We start from the raw sequence: 21,971 nt of genomic DNA, 5'->3' as shown, positions 1-21,971 counted from the left end.
CATGCTTCTTTAGACTGCTAATGCGAGTTTCTCAGCGTGAAACCTGATGAAGTGCGGACTGGCGCTAGATACTTAGAGCATCTAAAAAAATACAAAAAAAAAAAAAATAGAAAGTCAGTCGGAAGGACTCGTATTGTCGGCATTCCATTTGCATAGGAGAAAAAAAATGAATGGTGCTGAGAAGAATGAATGACGGTGCTAGGACAGATTGGATCCATGAACGAAGAAGCGCAGAAGAAGGACTTGATTCATCGTAGTAAACACGCGATGGTTTATTTGGCGTCATCCCGTGCCGTAGAAAGAGCATGTCTACCTGCAAAGGGCCCTTGTTCCGTATCACAATGACAGATGAGGCTTCTACGCAGCTGTGTTAGCTTTAATGGAAGCCATGATCACAATGGAGTTAGCCGGTCCCATCTTCCAGCTCCTAAAAAGCCTCCTCACCTTGAAACTTCAGTCGGCTCTGTTTAGTCCTCGAATCTATCATGCGGCAGTGGCAGCGCTCTCTCCTGCCAAACCATGACTGCAGGCCTGAATAAGAGATGAGAGGCCCAATAATGTTTTAATAACTTATTCACCTATTCAAGACTTTTTCCCCTTTATTTGCCTCATCCCAATTCCGTAAGCCTTCTTTTCTTTCAACCTGGCACGGCAGACCGAAAGGAACAAATTGATTCCCCTTTTTCCTTTTCTTTCTTTTTCTTTTTTTTTTTTTTTTGCGCACCGGGCATAAAACATGATCGTGGCTGCATTCTGAATAAAAATGCTATGGAAGCTTATTGTCTTTCTCTCCACGAACATGCTTCTTTGAACGTAAACATAAATCCAAAAAAAAAAAAAAAATATGCTGGATGGATTGTTTTACCTCAGCAAATGTTCCTCTCTGGCACCAGAGAGCAATACCGAGTAATAATAAAACAAACAACAACAACAAAAAAAACTAAATCAACGAAGCTGCTATTAATCAAGTTAAAGGACTATGCCTTGTAATGCTTCCAAATTTCTGTCTGGCGTTGGCTTTTCCTGACACACTTGACCTGCCTATTGACTCTCTCTACAAAGTTTAAGATGGGGTAATGTTTAAACTTCTACATTGCTCTTCTGATCTCCAAAAACAGCTTGACCGGCCTATCAATTACGCCATTGAAATAAGACAATGTGGGAAGCATTTAATCAGGAAATGAAGCAACCATGAGGGTTACTGTGCCATTTGTTTACCCTCTCTGAACGCACTTCATTTCCTGTTGGAAAGCATATCCGTTCTGTGATATAGATCTGATAAACAAGGTTTCACTTCTTGCTAGTTGTAATAGCGATCGCTTAGCGCCTCTGGACCACCAAAAGGGGGGTGGGGGCGGGAAGGGGGGGGGGGCACACACTTTACTATCGTTTAGTGAAAAGGTTAAGTGTATGTATCAGCAGACACAGGGCACCACCGTGTGGTGTGTAAAGAATAGAAACAAATGCGATTTATGTAGCTAAGTTCGGTAACTAACGTCAGAAGATCATAGAAGCGTTCTTATACATCTCCGGTGGAAAAAAAAAAAAACACGAAAAGAAAAAAGCAGAAGAGGGGAAACGGACCCAAAACACCAGGAAGGAATGAATACAAATGAATCGGATTTAGTCACATGGTCCGCTTTCTTGCTTCTGCTTATTGATGTAATGGAAATGGCGATAAAAAAAAGTTAGCTAACTTACTTTTTAATATATACTTTATTATAATTGATATTTATTGTTTAGAATCGACATGGCACGATACCACTTTTTCTTTTGCGATACCCAAACCTCGAGGATCAGCCGATACCGATATTGTTTTCTTTGAAAGCTACTAAGCTTTAATTCTTTTTTTTTTTTTCTTTTTTTTAAAAAGCTAAAGCACTTCACAGTAAAACTCTTTCAGGCAAAAATTACTTACATTGTAAATACAATAAATATAATAAAGTATCAATATTATAAAAATCTGTCCTAATAAAAGGAGCGGGAAAAAACCTTTGAAGTCCCGTCCCCCCCACCCCAACCGGTTCTGGTATGTTAGTTTAGATGTTTAATTCCTTGTGGATATAGTTCTTTTTTGTTTGTTTTTTTTTTAAAAATCAAATTATTTATTAAACCCCTCACCATGTTCTTCCCTTCATCCAAAAGTAATGAAATATTCCTTCTGTTCATTCTTGATATACAAAGTAATATACAGTCATTGGTGTGGGCATTAAACGTTCCGAAACGTCTCCATCTCTGCTTTCATCCCTGAAAAACTGTCCGAAAATCACTTCTGCGATTTTCAGTGTTTTTGTCATCTTATCAGGATTTATTGTTAACGGGCTCGTATATGAACAGGCACTGGATGTACTGAAGACATTATGACAATCGACCGATCCTTCATTCTTGATGGCGCTGCTGTGGATATTCAGAGCCAGTTTCTGAGCTTTGTCTAATCGAGTTGGTGATACAGTACATGAGGCAGGTTCTCAATAACAGGAAATTGAAGTACGCTGTGCAGAAGGATCTGTCCGCTCTGAGAGGATGTATCGAGGTACGTTCACACATACAGCGATCAAAGAGCAATCGTTTTCCATGAGGGCTGGCGACTTCCGGGGACATGAGCGACAGTGGCAAACTCGAGAAAAGTTATGCAAATTTGGAGTGACTTGGAGTGCAGTGACTATCAACGGGAGTGAAGACAGTAGAACGCATACATGATTCGTGATACACCATGCTGCCTGAGAGTCCAAATTGTTTTGTGGACTCAGACAGTCTGGCGCTCGCCAAAGATAGGTGGCCGCAATGGCAGAGCACACATTCGTAAGATATGATGTATATACACACACACACACACACACACTTGTGAATTTTATACACAAACGCTCTCCCTCCAGAACGTTTCATTTTAGCGGCAAGAAAGCTGGTTTGTTAAAAGTGGAATGCTAGTTGCGCCACCCACTGATAAGAGTTACTCTGGAAACCAGCAGTAGGAACCCCTACTGGTGACTTCACAGTATAGCATACCTGTGGTGTTGGTTAAATGTAGGGGATTGTGTAATGAAAGCACAAACGGAAGCACAAAAGGAAGCACAAAAGGAAGCACAAAAGTAGTTGCAAATCATGACACTAACTCTGAGCTGTGAGATATTACCTTGCAGTTGCAGGTTTAAAAAGTTGCAAATGCATTATATTAAAGTCGTAATTGTGAGGTTTATCTGCATAATAATATTTTCTCATACACAGCAGAAACTTCCATAGAAAGGATTAACCTTTAATAACCAAAAGCCAGTTTATAAATCCGACACATAAAGACGACGGCGGCGACGACAAACCGAGTCTGGCCTAACTCAAATTCTTCATGAAACAACTTTTTCATGAAGTCCAATTTCTATCAAAGTCCCTTTGCAGTTCTCAGAGCCAAAGTCCAAACCGAAAAAAAAAGAAAAAGGCCTACCATATTCCTGAATTTCAGAAATTCGTCATGCAAAAGAAAACCCAAATTGTCCACCGAGCCAGAAAATGAAACCGAGAAACATAACTCACCATTCTGAATGCTCAAATCTTCTTCTCAGATACAATACATCTGCTGTTGAGTCTCCCTGAAGAAAAGTTTTTTGTTTGTTTGTTTGCTTGCTTGTTTGTTTTAGCCTTAAGCTACTTAATGCACTCATAACCAAGAGCTGGCTAGTTTTCTACTGTTCTTTTTTTCCCTCCAAAAACTCCCAAAACCCCTCCCCCTTTTCCTCTCATGTTGGCCAGGGCCACACCCTAATAAGCCTAAGCCAATGAAAAAAGAACAAGGTACAAGAAACATAAGAAAAGTAAATGCGTAAATAAACTTAATGGGACCGCACAGAAGACCCGCAACTAGCCCAAAACATCCGAGTATTGGAAAAGGGATGCATATATATATTTTTTTCTTCTTTCTTACAATATATCTTACAATAGAAATGGTTCTGTACATCATTGACACACTGTCTGCTCTTACACTTACACTTTTCCTTGGTTTGTGGAAATGTATTAGATTTCCTTCTGATTATTTGCTATAAAACAAGACCTTGGCAGTTCCTGCTCCTCCAGTAATTCCTGCCCCAATGGGCCTCTATTGATTAGATCTTGTTGCAGTTCCATTTTTGTCCACTAGGTGCAATAATAACTCTATGGAGTTAAACTGTGAGCACAGTGCACTACTGTACAATTGCATTAATAATTAATGCATTAGTGGTTAGATATTGTGTGCGTTATCTATCTACCGTGTGCACTTCATATAACGGTGTCACGGCACAAATGATTACGCAGACATCATTAGTTGCTAAATACATTTATTAAGGGTTCGGCAACATATTACATCTCTGTCAAAAGTCAGTGTTTGTCGAGGGACCGATGAAAGTTGTTAACAAACGGCACTCTTCATATGATTCTGATCCTCAGATGATATAATATGATATAAGACCAAATACTCAGCTGATGACTAAGTCGCTCCTCTGACTCACTTTTTTAGTCACTGGGTCGTACTGTATTTTGCTGTTTACACGCATACTGAGCTCTGTAAAGCCACGCGCTTGAACAGATAGTGACATTCGATAGGAACGGATAGTGTGACATTCTCATCAAAGCCGGCCTCATCGAACGCTCTGGCATGAGGCTTTTGAATCGTTCCGTCTCGTCGATCGTGAAAAAACTCGAGCTTTACCGCAAACGGCTCCAACAGGCTAATGCTAATGCCTCTCTTATTAGCTTTAGTCTCAGTGTCTCGCTAGTTAATGAACTGTAGTGTCAGGCGTTAATGTATTGTGGCCAATCGTTTGATGCGAGTTAATGAAAAAGTTTGGAGTGTAGGAAAAAGAAAAAGCAGGCCTGTGAGGAAAACGAAGTCATTTTTCAATTCGCAAATTATAACAACAAACAACATAACTTTATTCATCTCCTGAGCTTCTACTCTTCCTCAGCTACATCACTCAAGTTTAGAAAGCCATCTCAAAGGTCTACAGACGTCCTGTGGAACTTTCTGGAGACGACGTCTTGCTCAAATCAAAGAAAATATCGACCATCGTCGACAACAGCCGCCACCTGATAACCATTTTATCGGATTTATTTTAGACTTTGAGGCTCGTTACATTTGAGAACGTTTAGAGACGTTCCGTCTGAATCCGTTACGAAGCCGAGCCGCGGCGTATGAATTTATAACGCGTGTGTGAATTTCCAGGGAGATTTTTATCCATTAAAGATGAAGAAAGAATGAAAGAATAATGATAATAAGAATAATGAAAAACACGCACAATGGATGGACAAGTTCATTTTTTTTTTTTTTAATACAAATGTATTCTGCACAAGACATGGTCCATACGGCGATAAATAAAATCTGATTTATTTTATGAATTTCAGAGCCGTTTGTGAAGAAACACGATTTTGGAGCTCAGCAAGGCAGTTTTAAAAATGCATTCAGGTTGTAAGGGATGTATTCGGTTACATCTCTACCATCAAGAGATTTCACTGCATTAAAGCTCGTCGTGGCTAAAATATCAATTCACGGTGATCATATTTTATGCCGTGGTTTTCAGTAATACTGTAGAACAACACGTTTACAATAAATTCTTCTCATCTTTCCCATCAATTACATCACCTTTATTCCCAAAGCTCAGATCGCATTTTCAAACCCAGCGGTGCGCAAACAACAAAACCGGATATAATAATGATGATGTCTGAAAAGCTTCCAGCTGTCATAACATTACAAACACACGGAAACCCGAGGAAGGCGTCCGACACGAGTAATAACATAACTGTCCGTCTACATGACGGCAGACATTTTGATCGCCGTTTAGTTGCGGTGCCAGCACGAGCATGCTTAAATACGCATTCGAATCTTAATTAAAGTCATAATTAACTACGATTGTAATATTAAATAGTAGGTGTGCTGTTTGTATTGCTGCAGCGTTTAATATGACAAAATGATAAATACCTTCATAACCAGCTTTTACTGAAGCGTAGAGAAAGTCTTGTGGATTTCATCTGCACATTAAAAAGCACACGATCAACAACAACAACAACAACAATGCGACTTTCGTCGCTGGCGTGCTTTTAATGCGAGGATGAGCCTTTCGCAAAAATATTTCCATGTGTGATATTGTTCCTGCTTAATGCTTAGAGGTAGATCACATTTCATGCACATACTGTACTGTATGCCTTAACGCTCACCATTCGAGTCGGCATACGAACGCTCTTTTCCACCGGACCGCTCCATGCAGCACTGGTCGGTTCATTAACAATAATAATAATCTACATTATGTGGCATCGGTGGCTTAGTGATTAGCACGTTCGCCTCACACCTCCAGGGTCGGGGGTTCGATTCATACCGTGGTCCTGTGTATGCGGAGTTTGCATGTTCTCCCCGTGCTGCGGGGGTTTCCTCCGGGTACTCCGGTTTCCTCCCCCAGTCCAAAGACATGCATGGTAGGCTGATTGGCGTGTCTAAAGTGTCCGTAGTGTATGAATGGGTGTGTGGGTGTGTATGTGATTGTGCCCTGCGATGGATTAGCACCCTGTCCAGGGTGTACCCCGCCTCGTGCCCGATGCTCTCTGGGATAGGCTCCAGGTTTCCCCGTGACCCTGAAGGAAGGATAAGCGGTATACAAGATGGATGGATGGATTACGTGGCATCATATAGCAATGTCGTTTCAATGAGTGTTTATACTTACGTATAAAGGACCAGAACATCTAAAAGTCTCTCATGAGAAAATTACGATCAATCATGACGAGTACATTTAACGAGATTCTTTCACTCTGGCTAAGAATATTCCAACTTAATCATGTATGTTATTTTTTTTGTTTGTTTTTTTAAAAAACATTTATTGACTTGGCAATCTTGATAATTGATATTCTCTGGAACAAAATGTTTTGAGAGATGGAGAAACATCTTCCATCTGGATCATGTTAGAAATCCGGCAACATCGAGTCAGGAGCCAGAAACCCGGTGTTGATCTTCAAGTCTCTGATGTCTAACCCAGACTTGACGGATCCTCAGATCAGATTTTTATCACTAGAGGCGTAACTTCAGAACGGCTTCATCATCTCAAATCTACAGACTGAACAGGCCTAGCATAGGTAAGAAAAGAAGGAAGGAAGGAAGATAAAAAGGGAAGCGGGTAAAGCAGAATGGAGATAAAGAGGAAGGAGGACTAATGCCGCCAGGTTCTGATGTGTTCAGTCACCGTGACACAACATACCAAACCACAAGTAATGAGAAATACAAATGATCATATGATCAGAAGCAAATAATTAGAAGCATTTCCTTCACTCATCTGAGCGGAATGCTCATAACGGGTCATACTGTTACAAGAGATCGGCAAAATATGTCAGAGCTGAACAGGACTTTGTAGTCAATAAGGAACTTAAAATGCGCCGTGGCTTTCTTTTCCTGGTGAGGACACAACCTGCTGAAAGTTCCTTAAAGAGCAAGCAACACATTACGATAGTACATCGCAGAGGTTAGGAAAGCAGGGCCTAGTTTCTCAACGCCGTTCGTGTGGCTACGTATCTCAGATGCTAAGCGTCTTTTCAAGACGTTACAGGGCGAAGTAATGATAACGCACCATCTAAGGTTATCATGTCACACTGTTTCTGATAGACCGAGTGTATCAGAAATGACGGGACCGACCGCATAAAGGTTCTAATCCAGTCCCATTAAATGAACTGTGTTTTAAATTAATATCATTTTATGGAGTGTAAATGAATTTTAAAGTCTTTGTTATTCCACTAGGGGGCAAAATAGAGCAATAAACTCCATAAGTACCACAACCCATAACATTTCATCTCAGTTAAGTCCATTTCAGGTTCAGGTTGTAAACAGAGATACCCAGTATCCGTATCGGGCCAATACCAAAAATAATAATAATAATAATAATAATAATAATAATAATAATAATAATAATAATAATAATGTCAGGTAAACCCAGCCATAAATTAACAACGCTACCTGTAGATTCTGGCAGGTATTTGAAGAGATTTCCTGCGTTACCATTACCTGCATTTCCAATTATCTTTGCTTCGGGTACCCTAGTTTGAATAAGAAAAAGGATTTTGTGGATAAACATAAACAACAGAGATATCAGAAGGATTGTGGTCAAACGTAACCATAATGATAATGAGTCTTTATTGATCATGTATACATTACAGCACAGTGAAATTCTTTTCTTCGTATGTCCCAGCATGTCAGGAAGTTGGGGTCAGAGCGTAGGGTCAGCCATGATACGGCGCCCCTGGAGCAGAGAGGGTTAAGGGCCTTGCTCAAGGGCCCAACAGTGGAAGCTTGGCAATGCTGGGGCTTGAACCCCCGACCTTCTGATCAATAACCCAGAGCCTGAAAAGCTACGATACAATTATGACGATACAATTATCTGCGCGAAGTTAGTCTTGAGATTGGTAAACAATGCAATCCAATGAGAATTCATAATCCTGTCTCTCCAACTCTTAAAGATGTGTTAAATATCGTGTCAGAATCTGGAACACGTCTTCCATCATCTGCAGCGGGGAAGTAATGCTGCCGAATTTAGACCCGGCTGCATTTCTGCAAAGCCCGTTCCTTGGACGTTAGCCAGGTACATTCAGAAAGGAAGGGGGGGGACGAGGAAACCTACGGTGCCAAGAATTAATGTATCTGGAAAAAGTGTATATTAAAACATTGGCAGCTTAAATATGGTTCTCCATTAACATTTCAAAACAGGATTATGAATCACCAACAATAATGTGCAGGAGTATCTTTCCTTGAATTTCAGTCATCTTGGCTATAAGTTAGAGCTATAAAGGAGTGCCATGTCTTGCTCTGGTTCTGTCAAGTGTACATTTAGGAAGTGTCTACATACAGGAAGGAGAATGATTTAAATGAGGTCCTGTGTGAAGGATCAAGCGTGAAGCGTGAAGCTCAGACACAAGGACAGGCAGCGAGAAGAATCCAAACATGAGTGTCCTAGTGCTCTTCTCAGTGTATACTGACTCGATCCTCTGACCTCTGCTTTTATATATTCCATCTGTTCCTCATCATCATCTAGCTTTCTCCTTGGGATCGAACCGGAAAGTGCTAACTTAAAGGCCTTAGGGCAGGACTTAGTTAATTAGGCGAGGATTTCCTCTGCAGCCGAGCGGCTATAAAAGGCAATATCACTGCACAAGATCACAGAGTTCGACCACCGCTTCCTGCATGTCACCAACATTCCTTCACAAATCATCGTCTGACCATTAAGTCCTACCTATTATAGCAATGACACGAGATGTCCCGAGAGCCACTGATATCACGGACGCTGCTTGATGTGGACCGAATCCAATTACGTCGATTATGTTTATAGAAGTAGACATTTTTGGCAGTGCTGCAGTTTCTGACGAGTGTTATGTCTATAAACATTCCCACAGTGTGAATCACTTTAAAGTTAGTCTTTCTCCTAATGAATGTGTCCCCTACAAACATCAAAGGCACGCCATACCAGACCCTTGCCTCATATAATAGATTCAAGTAATGGGAATGGATTTGCCAAATACTTATACCCAGCATGGAGGGACTAACGAGATGTAAACTCAGATGTTTATGAGCAACTTGATTATATTTTCGAGGAACTCTTTTAAGAACCACAGAGCACCTTTTAATACAAAATAGTTCTCCAACCCCCGCCCCCTCCCCCCAAAAAAAAGTCAAAGCATACTATATGTGTCATCTTTTAATCACAACTTGCATTATCTGTATCAAAGCAACGATACGCACATTTGTTATGCGTGTTTTGGTTTTTTTTTGTAAATAAATGTTTATTTAAATATCTTAGCTTATTATTGATTGATTAAAACCGTTAAGTTTTATTTGTAAAACAATTCTTGGTAGTATTAACCCTATAAACCCTATAAAAACCCTTTCATTTCATTATCTATGTAACTGAGATCACCTATAGCATGTTATATAATCCGTAGCATGTCTTTTCTGCCCTCTAGTGGGCTTTCAGAGAAAAACAATTGCACTGCATGTGTTTACCGCTCAACCCGCTCAATTTAGAGAAATTCACGAAAGGGAATTATCATAATCAGTGCTATGAGCGTCTTTTTTTTTGTTGTTTGTTTGTTTGTTTGTTTGTAAATTAATGTTTATTTAATAATGCTAGCTTATTCTTGATTCAAACCATTACGTTTTATTTGTCAAATAACGCTCATGCAAGCCATACACACATTTGGCAGGCTATCATTTCATTTCCTCACTTTTCTTATATTCTGTATTATTATTATTTTTTAAAAAATCTGTATTTGTTTATTCTATACTATTGGGACAACGGCATGGTTCTAACACTCTCAGTAAGAGCACAAGTAGAAAAATATTTCGATCTAGATGTATCTAATGCGGCGTGAAACAATTACAATGCAATAATAAGTAAATTTTCATTGCAGAGGTTAATGGACTGTTTTATGTAACTATTACTGATGCTACATGATGTCATTTTGAATATCATGGTAGTAATTAAAATGAATTATTTTTTTTTTATATATATATATATGAAATGAACTGCACTCTATGAGAAATACACCCTTATTGTTAATACATAATATTAAACTTTAACCATGTAATAAAAATGATAATACATTTTTTAAGATTTTCAGTACGCCACTTACCACAATTCTCACATTTAACACATTATTCACAAACCTACAGTACGTACGCGAGTACTAAGTCTGCATCGAGTCTACACGAGCGTACAGACAGAATATGGTGCCGTTCAAAGGGATTATCTAAAGCTTCTTCTCGTCTGTTTGGACATCCTTCACTCCCAGCATTCCTCTCCTCTATTCCACACACTTACACAATTCCTGACACAGCCATTGTCCCTCATTTCCTGTCCATGTGTAGTGTATTGTCTCAGGGCCATTTGGATCCAATCATTATTCAGGGATGTTCTTGGATATAATCTCCATGCAATCCCATTGTTTGGAGTCTTAGAGTGCAGGACTCAAATGTTTGAAAAGTTCTCAACATTGACTATTAATATCTAGGGTTCAGCGGACAGCTCGTGAGAGTTAAGACCACGTCTCGCAGGACTGAAACTACCGATAGTTCAAATGGACACATCTGGATCATTGCCTGCTTCGAACAGTGCTTCAGAAACACCTCAGGTGTTGGACTCCAGTTTAGAGACCTACAGTTATGTTGAAAAAAAGAAAAGCTGATTGAGCACGAAGATGAGATATATATATATATATATACATACAATATTTCGAAAAAAGTTATAGTCTGTATAATGGGTTGCAAGACTGTTATTATTATTATTATTATTATTATTATTATTATTATTATTACTATTATTAGTTGACCAGTGATGCCAAAAAACGAATCAGCTAGTCATCTTTTCTGTAATTAACAAACTAGAATTCAAATTAAAATAAAAAAAGGTCACAGTTTCAATAAATTTGGACACTAAAGAGACCTTTCTACTGACTCTGAAAAACACCAGAAGAAAGATGTCTAGGGTTCCTGCTCACCTGCGTGAACATGCCATAGACCTGCTGCAGGGAGGCATGAGGACTGCAGATGTGTCCAGAGCAATAAACTGCAATGTCTGTAATGTAAGACGCCTAAGACGGTGCTACAGGGAGACAGGAAGGACAGCTGATCGTCCTCGCAGTGGAAAATTACATGTGACCGTGTGTCCCCTCAGACGTGATCGAGAACTTTCAAATGCCTCGGTGGAAGAGTGGGGGAACGTCTCACAGCAAGAACAGACCAATCTGGTGCAGTCCATGAGGATGAGATGAACGATGAAGCTCAGTATGCAGGAAATGCAGGAGAGCTCAGCGTCCACGTGAAGTCTTGTGTACGGTTTGATTAATAAGACTTGGCAGAAAGGGAGGGAGAACAGGAACATGGTGAGATTTTTTTTTTCTATTTGAGGAAGAAAAAAAAAATCAACAACAACAAAAAAAAAAAAAAAACATTGTTGGCATGAGGATATCCTAACAGGAACAGTCCATTCTCCACTGTGGAAGCTTGGCAGTCATGATGTTTACACACTCCGGCTTTCCAAAGACTTGATCGCTGGGAACGATTGGATAACGTAATGTGATGCCTTACTTCATCTCTAGTTTCTTAAGTTGTATTCACAAACAGGAAAATACTGGAAATCTGGGGGGGAAATTGGAAAAATGTTTTTCTTGAAAGAGAGAGAGAGAGAGAGAGAGAGAGAGAGAATTCTAGACGTAAATGAAACTTTATTATTCAGTAACTATTATCAATTATTCTGTAACCACAGTTGTTGGAAAAGTCTGAAAGTTACGAGCGACTTCGCATCCCAGGAGTATTCCCGCCTCACATACGGTCTTCCTGGGATTATTTCCCCTGCAGTTCTGTCAAGCATGAGCTAAGACCGTTAATCTATATAATATTTAAATCGGTATAATATTTCAATCTTAATTAAAACAGCGGTTGTAAAGGAGTTCCATCATGTGCAATCCAGCTGTAAGAAAGCAGTCATAACGAATCATAACGAATCAATAATGACAAATTTACATTCCACACCATTTTCTGATGCATCCAAGTCCAGATTTGTAAAATTCAGTGAAAGCCAGAAGCAGTGCACACCGCAACAAAACATCTATAAACCTTACGGCAATTTCTAATCATGTTCACATTTAATCGAATCTCATTTGGGGCCTCTGGCTTCAGGCCTGGAGCAGCCTGCTCTGCTCTGCTCTGCTCTACTCTACTCTGCTATCTTGCTATTAGCTAGCACCTGTAGAACCGTTACACATCACAGCGGCGTAACAAAAGGGTAGCAAGGCCCCCCAAGCAATCTGGATTATCTTGATAACGATAGTGCTCGGTGTAATATGTCTCCCACTCTTAATATCCCCTCTCTTCTGCCCTCTGCAAAGCACGAGAGGAAAAGGTGGGACGTTATTAACGTTATCAGAGCCACTTTGCTGAGGTTTGGAGTTGCAACAGCGGGATGGAAGGAAAGAAGAAAGGAAGGAAGGCGGAGTGTTCTTGGAGTGTGTGTTTTCATCCAGCAAAGGGAAATAGCTTAAACAAGCAGCAGGGAACTCGTTCGGCACTCGTTCACTTTCACCCACCGACGTGCAAAAATACACCATCCACAAATACATCAGGAGCACACCCTCGGACCGATCGTCATCCTGCTGTCAGACACTAACCTCCGATGACGCCCGGACCTGGCGTCTTCGCTTCGTCTCGTAGGAAAGGGTCAGGCCAGACGGCCCTCCGAGCCTTTTATATAATATAAACAGTCAAGCTGAAAACCTCAAGCAAACAAAACAATGGAAAGCACACGGCCAAGTGCGGAGGTCTTTACAGTTCGCAACACTTGCACGGCATGTACAACTTTGTCTTCCGCTAAATTCGATGACAGCACAGGCGCCAGAACTACTGCAAAGCGAAACCACTCAAATTCACTCAACACGAAATGTCGGCGCAAACTATGCACTAGCCCCCGACCCCCCCCCCCAAAAAAAATGACATCTCAGCAAGTGAAAGTATCTTAACACAGTCCAAGTGATCTAATATTTCCTATTATAAGATTAAAATAAACCAAATATCCCATAATTAATCTTATTTCTAGACATTTGTGTTAATTTCTAGATACACAGTAGGTACAGTGTGTTGAAGAAATACTCAGACTTTTAAGCATTTCTTTCTAGAAAGAAGCAAAATAATCCGGCAATAGAATGAGAAAATGTAAAGCTTGAATTTAGTCAATGTATAGACAAATTTAGTTAACTTTTACTATATTCATATGTACTATATGGCTAAAAGTATGTGGACACCTGACCATCACACCCATATGCGGTTCTTCTCCAAACTGTTACCACAATGTCAGAAGCACACAATGGTCTCGAATGTCTTTGTACGTGGTCACATTACAATTTCCCTTCACTGCAACTAAGAAGACCGAACTACTCATCCAGGAAGTCAGAAAAGAGCCAAGGACAACATCAAAGGAACTACAGGCCTGTCTGGCATCATGTTCATGACTCGACTATCAGAAAGACTCTGGGGGAAAAAATGGCATCCATGGAAGAGTGGCGAGGTGAAAACCACTGCTAACCCAGAAGAACATTAAGGCTCGTCTGAATTTTGCCAAAAGACACCTTGATGATCTTCAAACCTTTTGGGGAATTTGGAGAATGTCCTGTGGATTGATGAGTCGAAAGTGGAACTGTTTGGAAGACAGGGATGTCATTACGTCTGGCGTAAACCAAACACAGAATTCCACAAAAAGTGGAAAATCATACCTTCGGTCAAGCATGGTGGAGGCAGTGTGGTGGTGTGGGGATGCTTTGCTGCTTCAGGGTCTGGGCAACTTTCAGTAATTGAAGGAAACATGAATTCTGCTCTCGACCAGAAGATCCTAAAGGAGAACGTCCGGTCTTGAGTCTGTAAGTTGAAACTCACACAACTGGATTATGTATCCAAAGCATAGGAGTAAATCCTAGTCCTAGAAGTAAGTGAAAGTCTGATCTCTGATTTACCCCAAAGTTTCCAGAGAAACAGGATGTTTCTAAAGAAATTCTGAGAAATAATGAAATGAAAAGTTTCTAATTACTATTTAAAGCAGCGTCAAGTAAAATAACCGAGAAAAATCAGGGGTTTTGGGTTTTTTTTTTTTTTTTACTGTGGATGCTGTCGAATCAATTTGTTAAAATCTGGCACATTTGACATCCCTTTTGTATTATTAATGTGTATTGTCCCTGATTAAATAAATAAATAAATAAACGTGTTATTCAATCAGAACGATCTCTAAGGTGCACTACACTACAGTCTTGCAGTGTTCTAAGGAAATTAGCTGGTAGGGTTTCCCAGGATTCTCAGAGAACCTGCTACACGTCTTCTTTCTCTGCGAGTAAAATCCATCGATGTTTTCATCAGGGATATGGTCCATTACTTACAAAGATTTTTCTTTAAAAATCACTAACTCTGAACAAAACTCATTGTGCGTACGGAGCTCGACGTAGGAGGGAGCGCTAAACCTACTGACACGGATTCTGGAATTTTCATCTCCACATTTTTTTAACTCGGAGGCAGATGATTTCATCTGAAGAGGACAGGGTGCTTTACTTCCTGTCCTGCTTATGCAATTATGTGGGTGAAGCCGGATTCGTTTCAGATGCCCACATGCGTCCTGGCTTTAACTCTCGACGTGATTTTACACTTCGGGTTCACTCGGTGAAGCAATGCCGTGTCCATGAAAAAAAAGAACGAGAGAGAGAGAGCGAGAGAGAGAGAGTCCATGAAAATTCAAACACAAATCAACGGACCAAACAAACAAGCAAATGAGACACGATTACGCTTAAGTGTCAAAACAAACCACGATGTCGAGTGCCGAAAATCAGACGACGCTGTCTGTGTGTATCAGATCCCGTCTCGTTCTGAGATTATTTGCAAATCAGGATTTACCGAAAAAGCAATTTTATCAACAAATCCACGAGGAACTGTTTAAATTCAATAGCCGGAAGGACGTGAAACCATCTTATATCAAAACCAATCTTATTTTGGATGATCAAAGACCTTCCTCACATATTATTTGCACATATACATACATACACGTATTTATTCGTCGTTCTATTTTCCTGTCAGGAACAAATTAAAAACTAAAAACCTCAAAGATGAATGCTTATTTGATTACATCCAGGCAAGTGAAACTATTTCTTTTGCACTGGCGTTTTTTTTTTTTTTTTTTTAATCGTCAGAAACAGCAGGTAGAAACATTTACCTGACCTTTATTTATAGTTTTTAGCCACCTCTAATTTCAAACGTACATCAGAGTCAATTTAAGCCACATTCAGGACAAAATCTCCTAATAGTCCTTGAGGAAAACCTACAACCATGCGACGTAATCCCTGATATTCGTCGAGAGGACAGTTCTCTCCTCACAATGTCTATAATCATTTCCAATCTCATACCTGAAACTTGATACGAGTCGTTCAATATGATCTCTTTTCTCATTATTATTTGTTAAATTAACATGCCTCAACTAGATTTTTGGCGGAAATGCGAATGCAAAAGTTCGGGATCGCGGCGTCACTCGAGTTATATCCGGCCGTCTCTGAAGTTATGTTGTTTTCTCGAGAAATTATTTTTCTCGTGATGTCAAAATGCACGATTAGGTGTACACGAGGTACGTCACGGATGAGTGCGTCCGGGTTTTTTTTTATCTTAATCAGGGACTGGTTAAAGAGAAAATAGCTGGTGCAGGGGTAGCATTAATGTCCCTGTGTAGATCCTGAGCTCATGACTACATTTTGCCCAGAATTTCCCCTTCATCTTTCTATCTAGCCTTAAATTTGTCGGGCAAATGTTTTAATTAGAGCGCACGGTTGCTTAGTGGTTAGCACATTCGCCCGAAAAGGATTAAGCGGTATAGAAGATGGATGGGTGGATGGATGGATGTTTTAATTAGTGTCCGTGACTTGAAAAACCGACTCGTAAAATCAAATTTTCTACATCTTTTTTGTGGATTTTGTTGGTCCTGCGTGTTGATATTGTATGTTGAATTGAAGAAGAAAAAAAAGAATGATCAGGTCATATGAAATCAGGCAAACTCAAAAGTCTCATGTCGTATGTTTTTCCGCTCTGTTCCTACATAACAAAGGCTAAAAGGTCTGTCTAGGCGGAGCACTTTGAGCCAAAACTCGAGCTAAAAAGGAAGCATTAGCCTCCTGCTAATGCGTCCTGCAAGCCAAATGACTTCACACACAATAAGGGTGGGTCAAGCTGGTGGACATGATGGAGCCAGTGCTCCTGTAATGTTTTCCGTTAGCTCTGCACTGTCGAGTATGTCCTGACACTTTCTGCCAGACACTGGTTTAAAATAACGTGCAAGCGTCATTACATCCTTTCATTCATCCTATTTAATCAGAAACACATACGATTGATCTGAGGGTCATTTGATTAAAATGAGCTTCTATTTACAGCAGATGTACTAATACTAAAGCTTTCTTGTTGAAAAGTGTCAATAACGATGCGTGCGTGACCAAACTATCCGATCACATATGTATCGTACGTCCTTCAAAATATCCCACAGCACTCCAGATCTCGCTTATGAACTCGATTTATCATTAAAGCCACGACTGCATCCACGGACCATTCCGCTGGAGGATGTGAACATGGTCTTCGTACCTCCGACATGCGTGACACATACCGTATATGACCCTTACACTACACCGATATCGACGAACCCAATCACGGCTAATAGTTATCGACTCTCAGCTTTCAATTAGGATCGAGTCCTTGATATCCCATTAGCACTAATGGCTCTCTCGGGGGTTTGATTACACCAAAAGCCTGCAGTTTGGCTCAAAGAGAAGTGAAGAAAAGTACCTAGGAGTTCTTTCAATCCATTTATGAACCCTTAAAAGGCTTTCTTGGAAAATATTTTATATATTTGTCGCATACGTTGACCTGTCGTGTCACTGCATAGACCGAAGATTGATTGGAAACTTCAGTGCAAACTGCCAACTCGGCACTTTGAGCGTCTGGCGGGTGTCTGATAGCGTATGAAATCTGTCAATCTAGAAATAATAGGTTGTTAACTTCAGAATGACGTCTCAGTTAACTGCCTGGAAAAAAAAAGAGATGTTTTGGGGATGGTAGAAGTGGTCAGGAGAAGGACAGGAAAATTAGCTCTGGCGGATATACCATGGACTAGGGGTGGGCGATATGACAAAAATATCATACCACGATACATGATGTGTATCACGATGTACAGTATGGTTGCACCATTTTTTAAAGACATTTAGAAATACTTTTATTTTAATGTCCTACAAAAATTGGACATTACGAGCACATGATGATTTTCAGGATTTGACCTCTATTGTCATATTGCCCAACCCTACCATGGACAGGATTAGTAGAATACAGGATTTAGTAGAATACTTAATATCTAGTCAAATAAAATTACCATTCTGTGTACAGCCCCCTCCACTAATATTGGCACCCTTGGTAAATATGAGCAAAGATGACTATGGAAAATTGTCTTTATGGTTCATCAAACAAGTGCAAACAAAACACAGATTTATAAAAAAATAAATAAATAAATAAATAAATAAAAAACAACTTTGTTAAATAAAGGTGTGCAAGAATTATTGTCACCCTTTTAGTCAATACTTTGTGCTACCTCCCGCTGCCAAGAATTGGAGAATACATGACGAGGGACCTGAGACCGTTCCTCCGTACAGAATCTCTCCAGATCCTTCACATTTCGAGGTCCACGCTGGTGGAATCTCCTCTTCAGTTCACCCCACAGGTTTTCTATGGGGTTCAGGTCAGGGGACTGGGATGGTCATGGCAGGACCTTGATTTTGTGGTCAGTAAACCATTTTTGTGTTGATTTTGATGTATGTTTTGGATCATCGTCCTGCTGGAAGATCCAACCACGGCCCATTTGAAGCTTTCTGTCAGAGGCAGTCAGGTTTTCATTTAATATCTGTTGATATTTGATAGAGTCCATGATGCCATGTATCCTAAAAAAATGTCCAGGTCCTCTGGCAGAAAAACAGCCCCAAAACATTAAAGAGCCACCACCATATTTAACCGTGGGCATGAGGTACTTTTCCATATGGCTACCTCTCTGTGTGCACCGAAACCACCTCTGGTGTTTATTGCCAAAAAGCTCTATTGGTTTCATCTGACCATAGAACCCGATCCCATTTGAAGTTCCAGTAGTGTCTAACCATCCTCTTCACAGTGCGTTGAGACAATATACACACACACGTCCTCTTCCATGTTGATTCATAACATTTCCAGTTGACTGGAACGTCTTAATTATTGCCCTGATGGTGGAAATGGCCATTTTCAGTGCTTGTGCTATTTCCTTATAGACACTTCCCATTTTGTGAAGCTCAACAACCTTTTGCCGCACATCACAGCTATATTCCTTGGTCTTACTTATTGTTATGAATGACTAAGGGAATCTGTGGGGCCTGTGTGTTACCCCATATTGATACTCCTGTGAAACAGGAAGTCATGGTTGAACAATTTCCTCTTCCTAGTCACCCATGCAATTGTTTGATGTCCGTGAGAGCAGAGTATTTTTGTGAATCTTTTAAACAAAAGATCAGAAGGTTAAACAATAAAGACAATTTTTCACAACCTTCTCCGCTCATATTTACCAAGGGTGCCAATATTAGCGGAGGGCGCTGTACATCTTATAGCACTAATCCATGCTGGGGTGCCTGATGTGATTTTCATGCAACAACACAGCCCAAAGTGTTCTATTCTACTTATACCTCAATGATTTGCCAACGATTACAATGTTCATTTATTAATGAAAAATGACATCGCACTTTTTAACTGTTTATAGTTACATGTAATGTTCAACGGACAAGTTAGTTCCTCTTATCGCTTACGTTACAGCAGCTACATACTAACGGTTGTTCCCTCACAAGCTTATCGAAGTTATCAAGACAAAGAATAAACACAACGTTCTTACTGTTACAGTACTGTTTTAAGGCGCTGACACTGGAGACTCCTTCCACAAACCTTACCTAACAGAAGATGACACCATATCAACACTTATACGTTTCTCTTAGTTAAACAACAACACTTTAGCCCGAGGTAATGGTCGGACGTCTTCTAGAAACTTTAGCATATTAGAACTAGCACATTAATATGATTCATTTATGGTACGGCTAGAACTCCTATCAGAGCCGTTGTTATAGAAATCCGACGCATCGGAGCTGTGGCACTGTTTATTCGAAATGAAATGACTCGAAGTAACACGTTCCAGATGTATTCCTATAGTGCTGGGCTTTTTCAAGCTTCAGCTACTTAAAAGGCCAGATATATAACATGGCAGCCACACAAAAGATGCCTGAAATATGTTTGGGCAGCTTGAACACAATTCTAAGCCTTGCTTTTGATGCACCATGGGAACCACCCTCTCAGTCAGTTGGTTTAGTCCACTGAAAGGGAAATTCTGTCCCAGTGATATCATCAGTCTGAAAAAGAGAACTCGCCAGCGCCTTTCTGTCAACTGAACATTATTTTTATTGTAGTTGCCGGGTTGTTTTTTTTTTTTGTTTTTTTTTGTAATGCTTGACCATTTATATATTATTTATTACACTTCTGTAACTTATTTCTAACTGGCAACACATTGAGTTTGGAGTCAACTCTACAGCAATGTTGATTACAAGTAAGTGAAACATTTTACTAGTCTTTAGTCATTATTTCATTTCATTTGGTAGTTGTTTAAAAAAGATTAAGCAAATGTGTGATGTAAAAAAAAAAAAGAAGAAGAAGAAGAAAAAAAAGGCCTGGAAAGCGAGAGATTTTTTGTTTATTAGGACCTAAATTCTTACATTCACACAGAAGAACGGTCTTGATGTTCAGAAATATAGAGCGTGTGTATTTTGGATGCTTTTTTGGATCACCGAAGGAGCAGGTGCAAGAATTTAATGACTTAATGAAATCGAAATGTGTGAGGTAAAAAATTAAATAAAATAAAAATAGACAAACAAATGTGTACCGAAAGGGTGGAGGGTTTTTTTGGGGTTTATTTTTATTTATTTTTTTTGGACCTTTGGTCAAAAATGTTGAATGCTCATGAGAATTTGTCACTTTTTAATACACACACTATGCAAGGTATAATACAGGAATAATAAAGGAGAATAAACATTATTGAATGTATACATAGAGCCATCGTGTTGCATGAGCCGTCCGGTTTACAATCATCTTCCGTTTACAGTCCACGCAGCGCATGCTGACACGTCGTGATCATTATAAATCGAATAAAATGTTTGTAAATCAGAAATCCAAGCTTCAGAGAGAAGCTTTTCGATGCCACGAGAAGCACCGGAGCCCCTCTGTCCACTGGCGCTCGGTCAACCGGGTGTTGTTAGCGACGAGCGGTATCAACGGGGCATGCGAGCAATTACACCTATGACCTAATGCTCCTCTACCTAGCAGACCTGACCAGAGCGAAAGGTGCCTGTTTTGCACACAAATCGGACTCGTCACCGATGAAACCGTATATGAGGTAGAAAGAGAAAGAACAGCTGGAAAGCAAAGACCATGGAAAATGTCGGATATATTTATACAGCTCAGAAACCCTCTGCGCCATGTCAGGGGTATTCGTCGGACCATTAAGGGGCCAATGAGCTGTCGCCGTAATTAAGCTGTTTATCTTTTTCTGTCCTTCTCTATGACGTCACACTGAACGCTGTTCTCGATATAACATTGCGACAGCCATTAGTGACGGTTGGTACTCTTCCTGTCTCAAAAAGATTGGAAATTAGGACATTTTGGTAGACCCGTAGACTTTTTTTAAATACAGTACAGTTATTGATGATTTGTAAAAGAAATAAGGTGGCCTGGGGTGCACGGTGGCCCTGTGTGTGCGGAGTTTGCATGTTCTCCCCGTGCTGCAGGGGTTTCCTCCGGGTACTCCGGTTTCCTCCCCCAGTCCAAAGACATGCGTGGTAGGCTGATTGGCATGTCCAAAGTGTCCGTAGTGTATGAATGGGTGTGTGAGTGTGCATGTGATTGTGCCCTGCGATGGATTGGCACCCTGTCCAGGGTGTATCCCGCCTCGTGCCCCATGCTCCCTGGGATAGGCTCCAGGTTTCCCCGTGACCCTGAAAAGGAGTAAGCGGTATAGAAGATGGATGGGTGGATGGATAAGGTGGCCTCAACCAAAAACTTTACAAGGCCACTTTACAAGTTTTCAGCGTTACGTTACCTTGGAGTCTAAGCATTATTTTAAGGTTCATGTTGCTTTGCTACTGGAAATGTGTGAGCCGTGTTTTGGTCATTTAACACGATTTATTGGTGTGGCTTTGATTGATTTTTTTTCCTTCCCAGCTCCCAGACTCTCTCTCGAACATCAAATAATCTCAGATTAAGCTCCGACGACATGATCTCCAGTTGCGAATCCTACAAGCCATCAGCTAAACACCTGCGTCTTCATTTTGCGTATTCTTATTGTACTAAGTGTTATTTTTACTGACAAGCGTTCCCC

General features: G+C 40.2%; 1 protein-coding gene across 2 annotated transcripts in view; it reads left to right on the top strand.

The window, feature by feature from the left end:
• Positions 1 to 21,971, top strand: part of si:dkeyp-23e4.3 (rho GTPase-activating protein 7) — a 46,942-nt gene that overhangs the window by 10,856 nt on the left and 14,115 nt on the right. Inside the window, exon 1 of one of the 2 annotated variants that reach the window (XM_053648193.1) lies at positions 18,433 to 20,147. The exons of the other annotated variant lie outside the window; for it this stretch is intronic. Coding sequence (XP_053504168.1) covers positions 20,135 to 20,147 — 13 coding nt within the window. The 5' untranslated portion in view covers positions 18,433 to 20,134. Of the gene's footprint in view, positions 1 to 18,432; positions 20,148 to 21,971 lie in introns of those variants that run through there. 2 annotated transcript variants of the gene reach the window in all.

Source organism: Ictalurus furcatus, chromosome 18 (genome assembly GCF_023375685.1).
Source record: "Ictalurus furcatus strain D&B chromosome 18, Billie_1.0, whole genome shotgun sequence".
Taxonomy (NCBI): Eukaryota; Metazoa; Chordata; class Actinopteri; order Siluriformes; family Ictaluridae; genus Ictalurus; species Ictalurus furcatus.
The sequence above is the reverse complement of the archived record's forward strand: the minus strand, read 5'-3'. Positions and strand labels throughout refer to the sequence as shown.